At 38.1% G+C, this 17,652-nt stretch overlaps 1 protein-coding gene across 7 annotated transcripts in view; it reads right to left on the bottom strand.

Annotated features, from left to right (window-relative positions):
* The window catches only part of PEX5L (peroxisomal biogenesis factor 5 like), a 224,194-nt gene that overhangs the window by 158,394 nt on the left and 48,148 nt on the right, over positions 1–17,652 (bottom strand). For 2 of the 7 annotated variants that reach the window (XM_073896830.1, XM_073896833.1), the window contains exons 1-2: positions 9,733–10,861; positions 8,136–8,207 (exon numbers count right to left, since the gene is read on the bottom strand). The exons of 2 other annotated variants lie outside the window; for them this stretch is intronic. In XM_073896830.1, coding sequence (XP_073752931.1) covers positions 8,136–8,207; positions 9,733–9,825 — 165 coding nt within the window. In that variant the 5' untranslated portion in view covers positions 9,826–10,861. Of the gene's footprint in view, positions 1–8,135; positions 8,208–9,732; positions 10,862–17,652 lie in introns of those variants that run through there. 3 more of the 7 variants (XM_073896836.1, XM_073896831.1, XM_073896837.1) reach the window with 2 other exon arrangements.

The raw sequence follows: 17,652 nt of genomic DNA, 5'->3' as shown, positions 1-17,652 counted from the left end.
TCTGCTTCATAAGTGGCAGAGCCGAGACTAGAAAGTAGGAGGGCGGCCTCCTACTTCAGGTCTCTCTTGCTTGTCTCTGGGTCACTCTGTAGGGAGTGACTGTCTAGATCTTCTGGCTTTCTACCTTCACTTCTCCGTAACATGTCCGAAGACTACAAAATGAAGCAAGTAGGTCTACCCTTTTTGCTTTTCCTAGAGTCAGAGGTGAGACTTAGGCGAATTGGTACTACTGGATTGAAATGCATGAAGTTAAACACACACAGATAAACTCACCATCGTGAGTTTACAAGGAAAAGATAAAGATATTCCCCTTGTCATGCTTTCCCCACTCCCGCCAAACTACCAGTAACTCAGAACTATTTTTATATTGCTTGACAAAATTAGGAAATATTTAGCAATAAAACACAGGGTGAGCATGCCCCTCTTCCAGTAATTTTTCTACTTAACCTAGGGGAAAAACTTGTCCCCTTTCTTGTACAGTATTTATGATGATAAATCACTGCAGCTGAGATGGTACTGCTTGGACCACAGTAGTGAATCTTTTGTTTACTACAATGCTGATTTCAGAGAGACAGCAAATTTGAATGGCTTCGGTCTCTCTCATCACAAATAAGTATGTCTTATTTTCATTGGATCATTTCTCATGGATCAGTCTTGCCCAGGGAAAACGCTAATGAGCCTGTGTCTGCTCTGAGAGGAGTGAGGGCAACCGCAACTGCTTCGTCCTTCCAGTGTCTTGGAGTATCCTGCTTCAGAATCTCCAGGCTGACCGGATGGTCTCTCTTCTGCAACTCTAGAGGGGTTTCTGTTCTTGCTGACCAATACCGTCACCAAGAAGGTACTCCAGGAGAGTATTATACATGACACCAAGAGACAGGGTCTCATGCTTTATAAATCTCCTCAGAGGTAAATAGGATCTGAATTATATTTAAATTTAAGTCACTATATTGATATGGCAAAGAAAGCACTGGCCAGATGGTGCTGACTACAAAGCAGTGACACATAACATCCCCATCCCTCTACTATTTATGGGTCCAAGGCTTGTGTCGGCTGCTTAGATGGTGATATGACCACACTATCTGTTAATACCAGAGGGAAGTCGAGTATCCTTTCCCGCTCATCCTTTTTTCTTACTCTTCCGTTTTCATTTCATGATGGCCCGTATCTTCCTCTTTATGATTCATTCCCACACTGGCCACCAGGATAGAATTGCTATCCATCAAATGCCTCTGTGTTATTGAAAACACAAGGGGGTGGCTATATTTGGTTTCTTCTTTTTCTTTAGAGAAAAATCACAGAAATTCTAGTTTCCATTGCTTTCTGCTCAAGCTTCTATGAATTTAAAAAGGACATTCTCAGGCAGGTCTTGGGCTAAGAAAGGCATGTGTTGTTTCTCTCCATGGCGCTTTTCATGCCTCCTCCCTGGGGAGGCTTTGTAGGGAAGGGAAGAGGGACTGGATGTTAACAACCTTTTAGCTCTAATTCTGTATACATTTACTTTGAAGCTATTCCTCTCCTAACAGAGACATAGGGGTCAAGGGGGGAGTAAACAGTTAAGGAGTGTTTATGGAAAAGGTTATCCCTGTGGTGATTCAATAAATAAATATTGGCCAATTATGATACTTCCAGTATATGGTTATTTTATATAATTAGAACACTGGAGCAAAACAGCTGAAGATCCACCTATGGGATGACCAGTAATGGGCAACTGTAGGGAGCTATGTGGAGTCATAGAAAGAGCACTGAACCGAACGTCAGGAAGGAAGGCTGGCTTCCAGGGCTCTCTCTGTACCTAACCAGGACTCAGGGAAACTCGATTCACCTTTCTAGACCTCAATATTCCTCTTTGCTAAATTAGGATTGTGGGGTAGTAGGGACTGAATGTGGTGTCCCTTCCCCACAAATTCATATGTTGAGGCCTTAACCCCCAATGTGACTTTATTTGGAGATAGGGCCTGCAAGAAGGTGGTAAAGGTTAAATAAGTCAGTAAGGGTATCCAGTTTTCCCAGCATCATTTATCGAAGAGACTGTCTTTTTTCCATTGCATATTTTTTCCTGCTTTGTCAAAGACTATTTGACCATAGAGTTGAGGGTCCATATCTGGGTTCTCTATTCTGTTCCACTGGTCTATAAGTCTGTTTTTGTGCCAGTACCATGCTGTCTTGGTGATCACTGCTTTGTAATATAGCTGGAAATCAGGCAAAGTGATGCCCCCAGCTTTGTTTTTGTTTTTCAACATTTCTTTGGCGATTCGGGGTCTTTTCTGATTCCATACAAATTTTAGGATTGTTTGTTCCAGCATTTTGAAAAATGTCATTGGAATTTTGATCGGGATGGTGTTGAAAGTATAGATTGCTTTGGACACATGCAGAAGAATGAAACTTGACCATTCTCTAACACCATTCACAAAGATAAACTCAAAGTGGATGAAAGACCTCAATGTGACACAGGAATCCATCAAAATCCTAGAGGGGAACATAGGCAGTAACCTCTTTGACATCTCCCACAAAAACTTCTTTCAAGACACATCTCCAAAAGCTAGTGAAACAAAAGCAAATGAACTTTTGGGACTTCAAGATAAAAAGCTTCTGCACAGCAAAGGAAACAGTCAACAAAACAAAGAGGCAACCCACAGAATGGGAGAAGATATTTGCAAATGACACTATAGATAAAGGGCTGGTATCCAAGATCTATAAAGAACTTCTCAAACTCAACACCCAAAAAACAAATAACCAAGTCAAAAAGTAGGCAGAAGATATGAAAAGACACTTCTCTGAAGAAGACATACAAATGGCTAACAGACACATGAAAAAATGTTCATCATGATTAGCCATCAGGGAAATTCAAATCAAAACCACATTGACATACCACCTTACACCAGTTAGAATGGCAAAAATGGACAGGGAAAGAAACAACAAATGTTGGAGAGGTTGTGGAGAAAGGGGAACCCTCTTACACTGTTGGTGGGAATGCAAGTTGGTACAGCCACTTTGGAAAACAGTATGGAGAAGTTTCCTCAAAAAGTTAAGAATAGAGCTACCCTATGACCCAGCAATTGCACTTCTGGGTATTTACCCCAAAGACACAGATGTAGTGAAAAGAAGGGCCATATGCACCCCAATGTTCATAGCGGCAATGTCCGCAATAGCCAAACTGTGGAAAGAGCCAAGATGCCCTTCAACAGATGAATGAATAAAGAAGATGTGGTCCATATATACAATGGAATATTACCCAGCCATCAGAAAAGATGAATACCTAACTTTTACATCAACATGGTTGGGACTGGAGGAGATTATGCTAAGTGAAATAAGTCAAGCAGAGAAAGTCAATTATCATATGGTTTCACTTATTTGTGGAACATAAGGAATGGCATGGAGGACATTAGGAGAAGGAAGGCAAAAATGAGGGGGCGGGGAATTGGAGGGACAGATGAACCATCAGAGACTGTGGAATCTGAGAGACAGACAGGGTTTTGGAGGGGAGGGGGGAGGGGGAATTGGTTAGCCCATTGATGGGTATTGAGGAGGGCACGTACTGCATGGAGCACTGGGTCTTATATGAAAACAATGGATTGTGGATCACCACATCAAAAACTAATGATGTATTGTATGTTGACTAACATAACAAAATAAAATAAAAAAAAAAAAAGTCAGTAAGTGTAGAGCCCTAATAAGAGGAAGCAACTCCAGAGCTCTTTCTCCTTGCATATGAGAACACAGTGAGAAGCTGGCCATCTACAAGCCCAGAAGAGAGCTTTCATCAGAAACTGGCCATACCAGCACCTTGATCTTGGACTTCCCAGCCTCCAGAACTATGAGAAATGTCTGTTGTTTAAGCCATCCAGTCTATGATAGTTCATATGGTGGGCAAAACAGACCAATACAGTGGTTATGACTCGCTAATTAAAAATGGCATAATGATTTACAGTTTATAAAGTACTTTTACATATTTTATCCTCTCAGGAAAAACTCTAGGAGATGGTAAGAGCAGAATATTATCTTACAAAAAGAAATACCTCAGACCAATTCAAGATCACAAGGGTACGGAGTAGAATTTAGTCGAACTACAAATCTCGGTCTTTTAAAAGGCACCTCTGGGTATAAATGGCTGTGGTTTTCTTGTTTTCAAACATTTTGTTGGATGTCTATGAATTCTAGTTTTTAGATTTCCAGGTAATGCTCAGTTGAAGAATGTCGAATTTATCATAAGTCATGTATATTTTTTTCCCTTCAGAACTACAATAGTTGTTTCCTTTGACCCAGTGGTTCTCAAAGTGTGGTCTAGGACCAGCAGTGGGAGCTAAGGACTTAGAAATGCAAATTCTCGGGCCCTACCCCTGACCTATAGAATCAGAAATTCTGGGCGTGGCCCCCCCTCCCTGCCCTGAAACCTATGTTCTAACAAGCCCTCCAGGGGATTCTGAGGCTGCTAGGATTTGAGAACCGCAGCTCTGATCTCTGTACACTTGCTCCCCTTGTAACTGGCTGACATTTGGCATTTCCCCACCTTATTGCACTGAAGGATATGCAGCTGCAACTCTGAGTCCTATAACCAACTGGATTCATGACAGACTGTTAAAACCACTTTTGAAATGTTTGAACCTGTGAGTGTATCCTTCATCTAATTATAATATTCCATAATTTTGTGTTACCCTTTGTTACATATATCTGTTAAGCTAACTTGGAATTTGAAAACATTTTAGAAGAAAGGTCATCTTGGTCCAGCATATCCTAACTTGATACTAAGTTGACTCTATTCTAATTAAAAATAGTAATTTAAAATAGAATGAACTTATTATTTAAAGTAGAAAATGTTTTTAATCCCTTACTCAAGGTACTTGACCATCTACTCCCCCACTCCCATCCCTAAAATCTCAGTAACTTCAAAAGGAAATTCATTTGCACATGGAATCTATTCCTAAACAATATCTACCCCCCCTCCAATCAGGAAAGAACATTCTAATGAATAATAAAAATGATCTGAAATATATATTCAAAATTTCTCTTTTAATATTTGTTCTGGAAAGCCAAACACACAATTTATTAATTATATATATTTGTTATAATTATATGTAATAATTGTATAATTTTATAACATTATATAAATAATGAAATATATATATATTTGTGTCAAATGTCTGGGGTTTAGAGGCATTAAGATTTTAATCTAATATGCTTCCTTTGATGGCTTTCCTATGCTTGAAGTTTGAAAACTCTAGGGATTTCTGGTGGAAAATATGGACTCCAATGCCAATGTCATACATCTATATTTAAATGACTATATATGAGTGTATATATATGTGATTATACCTGGCACCTGTTACTTTAGGACAGGTGAATTCTGTCTAGAGAATTCTGTGAATTCTCTAGAACATTTTCATATGAATTTCAAATAAATCTTGCCAGTAACATTTGACAAAGAGAGAAGCACAATATTGCCTTTTAAGAATAAAACCTTACCCATTTCTAAAATTACTTTTTCTCGTGTAGAAATAACATAGAAATCACCTTTAACCCCCTTGAATGGAGCAGCCAGGGAGAACAAAATCCACATACTCTGTGCTGCTTCTGTTATTAGTTTGCTTATATAAGCAAAATTGTGAACTTTCTGTGGAAGTACAAGTCTTGCAAGTCACACAACTGATAAAAAGGCATATAGCTTGCACAGCATTTGTAGAGCGACAGTTTCTGAATGACAGATTTAATGAGATTAGTAGACTTCTGCCCAGCACAGCACTCCAACTATTTTATTTATCTTCTCTAGATTTTCTTTTGGCAGCACTTACTGAAAAAGCTATTTGCAATTATATGAAGATTGACTAACAAATATCTACCATGTTTCTAAAAAGATACAGAAAGAATAAACTGAACATAAAGATTCCTCCCCAAATATATAATATCTATGAAATGAAGCAATAGTAGACGGATGTGTTTTACACACATAAACACATACACACTTTTAATGACGCTCTTTTAAGTGTAGAAAGAATTTTTTGTAGTATTATCAAGACTAATTAGAGTGTTATCCTAATATTTTACTTCGAGGTATCAACACTGACATTGTTTCAACCTAGGATTTGATCACAACATCATCAGCAGGTAAACCTTCCCCAAAAGGAAGGACTAGTCTTACTGCCAACAGCAAATGCGAAAGCCAACTCATATTCATAATGACTCGTCTTTTAAAATGTGTTTTGACATGAGTGACTCAGCAAAGCTGGGTCACTGCCAACTGGTGCCAACTGGTGCAGTGGCACTGGGGGAAACATGATTAACTACAGAGGCAAACAATGACTGGGCAAGTCAAATCCTTCCTCCTCTGATCCAGGTAAGAAAAGCATTATTTTCTGAAACAGAAGGAAAGTTGGTTCTCTTAGCAGTTAATAAAATGTGTTTGGGGACAACAACATAGATGTTGTGAAAGCTACCATGAGAAAAAAAGAACAACGACTCCCTTGGGCTTTCCATTCCAAAGATCTCAACATATACTTTTATGGTTTTCTCTATCCCAAAACTTAGTTAAAACAAACAAAAAAAGCTTTAGGCAAAAAAAAAAAAAAAAAAAAAAAAGCAAGCAGCCTTTGAGGGTAGGATGATACTAAGAAAGTGCAAAAAAGAATAAACGTTTAAATTCTACACGATTAAGGAAGAAATAAAAAAAAACTTACTTTTCCTTTTAATAGAGAAATGGATAGGTATGTGTGTTCTCATAATATACTCAATTTTATTTTACTAGTTCATTCACTGGGTGGGTCCCATCCTTCAGTGAGAATGCCAGTCTAGGGATAGGATCTGTGTGAGATGGAGATCTCGTGCCCCAAGTAATTAATCTGGCATAGTTAAAATGATAGCTAATAGGCCCAGCAGAGCCCTTGAGCTCTAGCTCCACTGATCTTATTAACCAAACTGACAATTTGGCGTTAAGCAGAAATACAGGGCCAAATTCCTCGCCGACCTCTGCCCCCCACCCCCCAATTCACTCAGGAGCAGGAGAGTGAAGATAAGGCAAGTAAAAAGAATTCAAAGGCAGTTTGAGTGGCTAGTGTAAGATAACCTATTTTCTGCCTCTGGGGAGGTGCTTTGTTTGGTGAGTTCTCCCCCAGAAGACCACTTCAGTTACCCTCAGTTATTCCAGACCTAAGAAGCAAGTCTGTAACTCCCCTTTTTTCTGATTGCTCTCTTCTGATGGTCATTTTTCTTTTTTTTTTTTTCTTTCCAGAAATAAACATGATGGCTCCTTTAATGCAATCGTCATGATGCAAAACAAACGATTATGAGATTGTCCAAATTCCACTTGCCTTTCTGCAACTTGCTGACTGCTTTCTTTCTAACCTCTTCATCTACGCAGACTCCTTTGAATTATTTCTCAGACTCTACCTGAGCTTACATCACCCTCAGAATCGGTGTCACTTACACCTTAAATAGGTGTGCAGTTATCTTGTCTCCTTGATAATTAACAAAGACGTTGAGGACCAATGCCAATTCAGTGGCATTAGTTGGATACCTTCCATTACCTGATATCATTGTTTATGGTCTATTAAGCAGTTTTCATTTCACCTTATGGGCCCATATAAAATCCAAGCTAGCTGTTTCTCAAATTACAGGCAGTATTAAAGAGTATTAAGTAGCTTCTTCTTTTAATAGTCTTTAAATTTATTGCACATATTCTGATAAAGTAAATTGGGCAATATATATGTTTTTAGCTTCCCAGTTTTTTTAGTCTTTTACCCCCTCCCCTTAAAGCATACTCATTGTTTAACACTAACAGTAGCTTTCTCATTTCCAAAATAACTTACTTTCTGATTCTTGTTTAAATTTTTTTCTAACCAAATTATCACTGTATTGATTCATTTTTCGCTGGGGAATGTAATTTTCCCAAAGTTCTCTGATCTTGTTCTGCTTTATTTTTCATCGTTCTTACATACAGAACATGCATGTTGACAGCATGCAGAAGTCAGTGGGTCCGAGGGGTCATATAGTGAGGCTTAGCTGCTCTCAAAATCTATCTCGTTATGCAGGCCTCCGCTGGACAGGCTAATAATGTAGCCACCAGTGCAAGGCTGAACACTCACAGGACTTCAGCTGTCAAAGGTCTACAGTGCGACAGTAGAAAATGTATGGAAGCGTTCACTTACCTGCTTTTGATCAACAATTATTTCGAGGTCTTCATCACTGCTTAGTTTTCCATATCCTTTTTCTTTACTTTTCTTGTGAAAGAATAATTTTAAATGATCATTTAGTTTCTTTCCATTAATAAGGTTAACTCCCACTTAATACTTTTTAAAGATTAAAGTCTTTACTTAGCCTCGTTCACTAGTCATTATACATCATTCTCTATGTCAGTCTCTTACGGACAACAGCAAATTTTTGTTGTTAAATTGCGGGCTTATAATGAACTCATCAAGTATTTCTGCTTAGCCTCTCCCATCCAAATTATACCTTTAATCCTTTTCTAAATATTGTTTTTTTTTCAATTTTGTAGTTTCAAAACAGATTCTTTAATACTTTGAGAGAGATAAACAATTCCCTTAAGAGTCCCAGCCCATTTTTCTTAAAGACTGAAACTGCATTTAGTAATTATAGTATGCTTAAGACTTCAACTATTAAATGTTTATTTTAATCCCTTTTATATTTTAAAGAATAAGACAAGCATTATACAACTTAGATAATGAATGTTCAGATTTTCTACATTTGCTTATAAATCCGATGAAAACTAACACTGGAAAAAACAACTCAAATCATTTTCAAAAGATGAGTAAAATAATTTTCAAAATTAGGTAGTTTGAAAAGTTGGAAGAATACAGACCATTTTAAAAAAATGCACTCTACTGGCATTTTGTCTCCACCCCTCACCCCCGCCCTGTGACCTATCCCCATCTACCTTCCTCACAGCAAAAACTGTAAAGTTAGAAAAGGTCATAGATCATTTTAACCATTTCACTGTTGTGGTACAGGAGAAAGATAATACGTCTGAGTCTTTTTTTTTTTTTCTTTCTCCTAATGCGCTGGCTGAAAGGAATACCAGAAATGACAGATTCCTTCTTCATAATTTCAGAAATCATAGTACCTCTGTAGAGGACCAGTAAGAAAAGGAAAATAAAATCCACCCATAGTTAGCTGTAGTCCAAGATTATTATTTAAAACAAACAAACAAACAAAAAAAACCAAACGAACACAACACTTGCTTTAAGTATTAACTACATCAATGAGAATTAAGGGGACTAGGAAATATTTGTTTGCATCTATTATGCCATATTAGAATCCCCATCTCATTGAGGGAAGAACTATATCCTTCAGTGAACATGATGTAAGTCTTCTTTACCCTGTGGGACACAATTCTTGTCTATTTTTTCCCCTTCCTCCCCAATAAACATACCTCCTATTTTTTTTTGTATTTTTTTTCCTGTAATAAAGAGATTTCTGAATCTTCAATTGTTAGGATGCATAAATAAAATCTGAATTCTAATTCATATATTAATGAATTTAGCCACTTAGAACAGAACAGATGTCCACAGTATTTCTCTCTATTACTCTTCTTCTCCTCATTTGAGGTTCCATTTCAGGATTGATGGAAAACAAAAAAACAGAGTTGGTTTCAATCAAGCTGACTTCCTTCCTATCACTTTGTTTTTGTATCCTCTTAGTGTACTGGTTGCCACAGGATATTGTGCAGAGGCCCTCTAATGCAAAACATTTAGAAATGCCTTTCCAAATATTGATCTGTATACGTACCAAGTAGCTCATTTGCATGACCCGATTTCTGGACAAAAGGACATTAAGTAGAGATGGAATGTGGGTCCTTCCATCCATTTCACTGTCAGACATCCCAGAATTCTTTGCACCAGTGGCAGTGGTTTCATTGCCAGAACTTGCTGACCAAAGAACCACAGATCTTGCCCAGCAACAGTATTTATAATGTATGACAATAATCGAGGTATCCCTGAATCATTGTCTTGACTTTGTAAACATTGTGAGATTTTTGGCTAGCATAAAAAAACCATTGGAAGTAAAATTTCTTCCTTTCTAACTTATTTTTTTCCTAGCACTTCTAGGTTCCCTGACTACTGTTCTAGTTTAATGCTGTTGAAAATACCCCATCTATTATTAATTACATACATTTTTATATTTCATCCTACGGATATGGACTATTCAGCCTCTTTGTCATAAAAGCTCTCAATTTTCCCTTTTTAATGCCCCACCCCAGAATTTCTTTCTAAGTGATGAACAAATCACTGCTAACTGATATAACAATGTCGGCATTCACCGAACATAATTCAAGACTGCAATTCTACCACTACCAAATTCCACCCTTCCCATTTAATCCCAACTCCTTATCTGATTTAGGAGTATGTTTTCCTGGGAAGAGACTAGGTCAGGGAAGGAGATTATAACCACAACTACTCTAAGTAGAAGTTGGCATTTTCCAAGAATGGGAGGAGGCATTTAGAGCTCTGATTTTGTATTTAAGCCCCAGTCTCCAAACAGCACACAACTGTACACAGAGTCAGAAGCCATATAGTTTTACTCTAGAGTTAAGCAATATTTTCTAGTTCACCCCATAACCCCAGGGGGATTAATCCTTTTCTAAGCCATAATGGTTATTCGCTCACTTACTGCTTATTTCTAGTGCGAGCATAATCCTCTTTCAAGCACTCAGCTTCCCACTTTGACTGCTTAGCTCAGCCAGCCCAGGCAGAGATCTTCAGCTCTCCTCCCTCCTCCCAGCCAGGAATCCCTGTCTTCTATCTATGCACTTTTGTCAAGCACAGAAAGCAATTCCATAGCTCCTGCGTGGTCTTTCCCATTAGCCAAAGGACTGAACTAGAAGGAGAGGGAAAGCTAACCTCTCCACTGTCCAAGCGTGAAGGAGGCAGGGCTTCTGTGGGAGGAGAAGTGAGAGGGTAGTCACTTCCTGTGCCCCTCCCACCTCCCCTGGCCAACAGTGGAGCCGAGGATTTCAACTGAGGCCCTAAGGTCAGGCCCTCCCCACCTCAGCCTTAGCATGCTGCCTGCTGATAGTTGATTCTGCGCACTGCTCACCTGTGTGCAGCTAGGAAGCGCATTGAGGCAGTGGAGCTAAAATGGTGAGCACTTGGAAGTGGGAGAAGCCAGAAAAGAGAGAAAGAAAACAGTCCTTTGCCAAGAATACCTCACTCTTTGTAAGAAGCTTTCAGCTCAGGAGAAGTGTCCAATGTCAAACCCCAAATTCCCCACAGCATTCTGAATCCTTTCTGAGTAACTGCAAGGAGACCTCTCTAGTTCTTTGTTAGTGCTGATAACTTTTTTTTTAATACCATTAAATCAGACCTATAGTTTTCTTAAGAAGATTGAGTCTAACTGGTAACCTTTCCTCTCTGCAGACATCCCACCATCTTTCCTCAGCCCTATTTACCTCCCACTTCACCCCTTCATTCTCTCCTCCACAAAAGTAGAACAGTGAGGTGGGTTTACTCACTTGAGTTAAACAAACCATAAAACTTAGACACTGTATAGGAAAACAATACATTGCCATAGATTTGGAATGCATTATATAAGAAAATTTTGCGAGTAAGTAACAACAAAACAAAATAACAACAAAAAAAAAACAAGACAAAAAAAATCTGATGAGATAAGGACCTGAAAAATGAAACTCCCTATGTTCATTTTAGAATAGGAGTTTATTTAAAAGTAAGACTTTGAGTTGAGAGAAACTAGTTGTATATCGGTCAAATTAAACGGATTCTTCATACTTATTAGGAATGGAAAATATGAAGGAAATTTTGAAAAGGAAAAGAAACACATTATTTAGTTAATTGCACAAAATAGCCTCAGTTGCAATTTTTGCCTAACTACAGAATAATAATGTAAATAAATGTAAAGGTTAAAGATTATGTATAAAAATGCAAACTGGTGCAGCCACTGTGGAAAATAGTATGGAGCTTCCTCAGAAAGTTAAAAATAGAACTACCCTATGATCCAGCAATTGCACTACTAGGTATTTACCCAAAGGATACAAAAATACTTATTCGAAGGGCTATATATACCCTGATGTTTATAGCAGCATTATCAACAATAGCTAAATTATGGACAGCCCAAATGTCCATCAGCTGATGAATGGATAGAGAAGATGTGGTATATACACACACACACACACACACACACACACACACACACACAATGGAATATTATTTAGTCATAAAAAGGAATGAAATCTTGCCATTTGCAATGATGTGGATGGAGCTAGAGAGTATTTTGCTGAGTGAAATAAGTCAGAGAAAGACAAACACCATGCGATTTCACTCACATGTGGAATTTAAGAAACAAAACAGATGAGCATGGGGAAGAGAAAGAGAGAGGCAAACCAAGAAACAGACTCTTAACTATAGAGAACAAACTGATGGTTACCAGAGGGGAAGGGGGTAGGGGACAGGTTAATAGGTGATGGGATTAAGGAGTGCACTTGTGATGAGCACCAGATGCTGTATGGAATTGCTGAATCACTAAATTATACACCTGAAACTAATATTATTACACTGTATGTTAACTAACTGGAATTTAAATAAAAACCAAAAAAATTACATATAAATATTTTAAAAATATTTTTACCATTATTTATTTAATGATAAATAGTAAACCTGAATTTAGTAAAACAAATGTTACATGAAGAATATATATATATAACAGAGACAAAAGAAACAAAGACTTCCCTACTCTTTTGTTCGTGGTTGTCACTATTCAATTCCTATCTTCTTATCTTCCTTATCTTCCTCCCCATCTTCTCCACCACCTTTGTCCCCCAGCCTGCAAAATTGCTTAGTTTTCCTTGTTCTAAAAGATGACTTCCTCACATCTCCTTTCCCCTAAAGACTTTCATTTAATTTCTCTTATCTCTTCACTGTCAAACTTGAAAGACTGGTCCATGCGCACTAGCAACAGCTCCTTCCTTTCTCTTCACTTTGAAGGCAATTACAATCAGTTTGCAAGTTACTCTAATTGTATTCACAGTTACCAATGGACTTCTAATTATCAGATTCTTTAGCAGTCCGATTTTAGAGGTAATAGTATGAATTAGCCCCCGAAGTAACTTGTGATTGACTACGGATGTCAAGATGAATGTAAATATTACATCTTTCAGTGGTCAAGTATGCATTATTTTAAAAGGTTTCTCTGCTGTTATTTACACTACAGCTATTAAATGGTGTTGTCACCAACTGAATAGGGTCTCGATGAGAGGAAGGAGAATTGGGAAAAGAGATGATGTGCTGAAAAGATATGTGCTGAGTTTGTGATGTCTTTGGAAAGTTCGCCCGTGTGGAAAGATCCAGCTGGTCATTCGATTATATAGGTCTATATCTCAGAAGAGAGAGAAGGGCAGGACATATGGATTTCTGGGGATAACTAAAATTGCAGGAGTGGATGAGCTCATTAAAAAAGAAAACAAAAGAGATAAGGACTAAGGCCAGCATCCTGGAGAATTGTTACTTTTAAAGAATGGGCCAAAGAAAAGAACCCAATGAAGGAGGCTGAATAGGAGTGGTCATACGTGTAAGAGGAGAACCAGGAGGACGCAGTCAAAGAAAAAAAGAGCTCTAGACAGTGCCAAGTGCTGAGGAAAGTTTAAGTGAGGAGGCACCCTGCAAACTTTCATTGTGTTGGGCACGCTGGCAGCCATCGAGGACCTTAGGAAGAGAATTCCTGGAGCCAAAATTAGAGTAACTTCGTGACTACAATGGTCATAAGGGAGTAAAGATATTGAGAAAGGACTTCTTTTCCCTTACAAAAGCTTGAATGAAAAGAGAAAGAGGGAAAAATCAGTATTAAGATGGTAGATCTCCTGCTAAGTGTTCTCCCACAGTTTAAAAAAAGGGTGGGAGGGAAGTGGGAGTGGAATGAGAAAAAACAGAGGGGAAGAATACTGGGAAAATTGTAGTTTCCCCCCTCCCTTGTGTAAAGGTCTTGAGTACGTTTATAGTTCAAGAGGTAACTAGTGAAGAAAGTGAAACTGGAGATGCCAGAGAATGAGGGGGTAGAATTCATTAGGCAAGAAAGTGAGAACAAAGTCCTTTTGGAAAAAAACTGCATGCTTCTTTTTGAAAATTTAAATTATATGACATATATTTTTAGAAGAAAAATCTGTAAGGATACGTACCCAATATTAAAAGTCCTTTTCTCTGGGACTTTCATCATCTCTGCATGATCTATGTGTTCTCTTTATACTTGGGAGTACTCTTTGAAATAACAATGAATTTCTTTCATAATAAAAAAGAAAATAAACGAAGTGTGATTGCTTGAGAGATCCATAAAATTGCCATAGAAAAGACTCATATAAGTCTCCTTTGCAGAAAAACGACTGGGTCAGGGCTTTACCTTTCCTTTATTATGTTTCTGGAGGAATAAAAACTTGTTTTTAAAAAAAGGTGGAGATTCATGCTACTACAGTTATTGCTTCTGTCCCTTGTGGCAAGTGTGGTAGTACGGAGAAGTGAATGTTTTGTTTATTGCATTTAATATGCCTCTTTCCTCTTGACTCTCCTTTATAATATTAAGCTTCTCAGTTCTTTGACATCATTTGGGTCCCATGTTCCTTTTTTTTTTTTTTTCTTTTTAAAGATCCACAGTATCAGCATAGCCAAAATACCACTGCTGTGGGAGCCAAAGAAACAAGGAAAAGAGAAAACAGGAACTGAGGGAGAAGGAGGCGTTTCTTCCCAAAGGCCTGGAATAAGAGCTCCAGAGAGTTTCCTTCTGCTTAGGACATAAACCTGACCTGGACAGACTTTTGCAATTAATAGATAATTTTTAGATCTTTTGTTTTTCTTCTATATGCAGAGGAAACCAACTTTCTAAAGGAAAAATTTCATCATTACAGAGAATCAGTTGCGGAGGGACTTGTTAGGTCTGGCATTTTTCAAGAACTGTTTTTTTTCTTTTAAGAAGACATTTACAGTTGTGTCCCCCTGCCCCACCCCCAGCGTGGTATGGTAAAACATATATGGTAAAACACGGTTATGGTATGGCGAAACACACATATGGTAAAACAAAATAGGCACAGGATACAATTTTTTAGCTTTGGGCCAGGTTTGGGCAATCATCACCTATGGCAATCAAACTCAGCTCTAAATGCATATTGCTGGGTGGAAAAAGACATACAAGGACAACAAATATGTTGATGCATTTTAAGCCGTATTTTAAGTCATATGCATATGTCCAAATATTTAGTGATTTTTAAATTTTAAGTCAAATCTAATTGGGAAAATAAACATTCCAGTTACTAGTTGGATAATGAAATGGCAGTGACACACAATATAATTTTCCCTATAGCCTCAAAGTCCCTCCTTACTGTCTTTCCGTGTTTAGCATAGCTGTGGTTTGTAGAAAATAACCTGAAGAGTTCATAAAGCTTCTTAAAAGTATTTTCTATTCTCCAAGTTTTCCAAAATGAAAATTCAACATAAATAATCATTGAGGCCACTCAGTCTTACGTCACTATGCAATGACATTTTCTTCAGTATACAAATGCAGTATCAGGTATATATGTCTTCTTATATATCTTTGCAATATTTTGCAAAGTTTCAAACACACAACAAAGTTAAAGGAATTTTACTGTGAGCACCTGCATGCTTCCCACCTAGATTCTACCACTAACATTTTATTATACTTGCTGTTTTGGGTCTGTGTGCTGTGATACATTTTGAAAGTATAGTACATACTATTACATTGCTACACTGTCTTTCCACCAAGGTTTCTTTGATTTAATTTACTTTTAAAACTCAGGAAAGCAAAACCATTGGTTCAGTAAGCTTCCAAAATAAGAACACTAAAAGTTCAGGATTTGTTATTCCCCTACAGCGAATTTGTTGCTTTCATTTGAAAAGCAAATCAGTGAACTCCATTTCTAGCATGAAGTGCTAGTGATAGGTCCTATCACCAGGATTAGGGAAGAGAATTTCTGATCAAAGGGCTGGGGTTTTTATAGTTCTGTCAAAAGCAAGTGATCAAACAATTCAACTTTTTGAAGGGACAAATCCATGGTATGATAGGCAGTTCCGGTTGATATTAATCACCAGGTCCTCAATTTCATATCCTTTGATCATCAATGTTTTCTGCAAAGGAGTTCCTTTACTCTGGGCTACATAGTAAGCCTTCACCTCTGGAACATGCAACAAAAGTAGCAAGCCTCAACAGGGCTAGGAAGGCTAACTCCTTCTCAGAAAGGTTACATACGGTCTGAGGAACAGTGCTTGGGTGGTTTATTGAGATTAAGTAGACAGAAAACAAAGATTAAACTTGAAATTTCAGTTATGTGGGATTCAGCAATGTTTCCCATTACTTTGAGGACAATAAGTAAACTCTTCTTAAACGCTGCCTCAGTCCCCAAACCAAACAAAACCACATTCAAAGAAAAAACAAACAAAACATAATGTCCTTCTTCACAGGAAAATTCCAATTCTTTCACTTTGAAATTCTTATCTCTACAAAAATATTTTTTTGCATTTTCTCTAGACTTGGTTCTTAAAGGTATATATGTAGGGGTATGTAGTATGCAAGGACTGGTATACAAAAATTGTTTTCTGGAGCGCCTGGGTGGCTCAGTTGGTTAAGTGCCTGCCTTCAGCTCAGGTCACGATCTCCGGGTCCTGGGATTGAGCCCCACATCGGGATCCCTGCTCAATGGGGAGACTGCTTCTCCCTCTGCCCCTCCTCCTGCTTGCTCTCTCTCGCTCTCTCTCTCTCTCTGTCAAATAAATAAATAAAATCTTAAAAAAATTGTTTTCCGTCCACTGAAGACAATGCCTGAAAAATGATGTGTTTTAATCTACTAGATATCTTGACATTATGTAGTCTTTTTTTTTAAAGATTTTATTTATTTATTTGAGAGAGAGAGAATGAGAGATAGAGAGCATGAGAGGGAAGAGGGTCAGAGGGAGAAGCAGACTCCCTGCTGAGCAGGGAGCCCGATGCGGGACTCGATCCCAGGACTCCAGGATCATGACCTGAGCCGATGGCAGTTGCTTAACCAACTGAGCCACCCAGGCGCCCTGACATTATGTAGTCTTGGTGCTATTTCCAAAGCAAGGTGAAACTTGTTAGTTGCTTGTTAGCAGTCCCAGTTGACATTTTTACCGGTCACACGAACAGTAGGACCGGAGTGGTTGCTGGTCTAAGATAGGTAAAGAACCTGAGCAAACTGATATTAGTTTGGATCCTTGACTGGCAAATGAATACTACTATCACTTTAAAAAGTTTACCTACCCCTCCTCTTCCCCCACCACCCCCCGGCAAAGAAAACAAATAAAAGGGCAAACTATGTATTCAATATCTTGCCACTTAAGAAAAAAAAGAAATAATCTAAAACAAAGTATTACTTGATGTTCTGCTTCTGATCCCCGTTGACACGATTTCCTCTTTTTATATGTGTTGGCCCTAGCGGATGGGGATGGAACCTTGTTATCCAATCTCAAACACAGCTGTGCTTCTCATTGGTCTCTCCAGTGGCTCCTTTTCTCTCTCACTGGTAGTCAGTGCACCTGGCCTACACCTGCCACTGATTTCTTTCATAACAACTGATCAGAGCATGATGATTTTATGTCCTTGTGAAAGAAAACAGCAATCTTTTTATTTTAATAAAAATAAAGAAAAAAGACCCTAGTTGCTTCTATAAGCTTTCTGTTC

This window comes from Callorhinus ursinus, unplaced genomic scaffold (assembly GCF_003265705.2).
Source record: "Callorhinus ursinus isolate GAN/ISIS: 27379988/994484 unplaced genomic scaffold, GSC_fseal_2.0 scaffold1, whole genome shotgun sequence".
In the NCBI taxonomy this organism is placed as follows: domain Eukaryota; kingdom Metazoa; phylum Chordata; class Mammalia; order Carnivora; family Otariidae; genus Callorhinus; species Callorhinus ursinus.
This window is presented reverse-complemented; position numbering and strand designations above follow the sequence as displayed.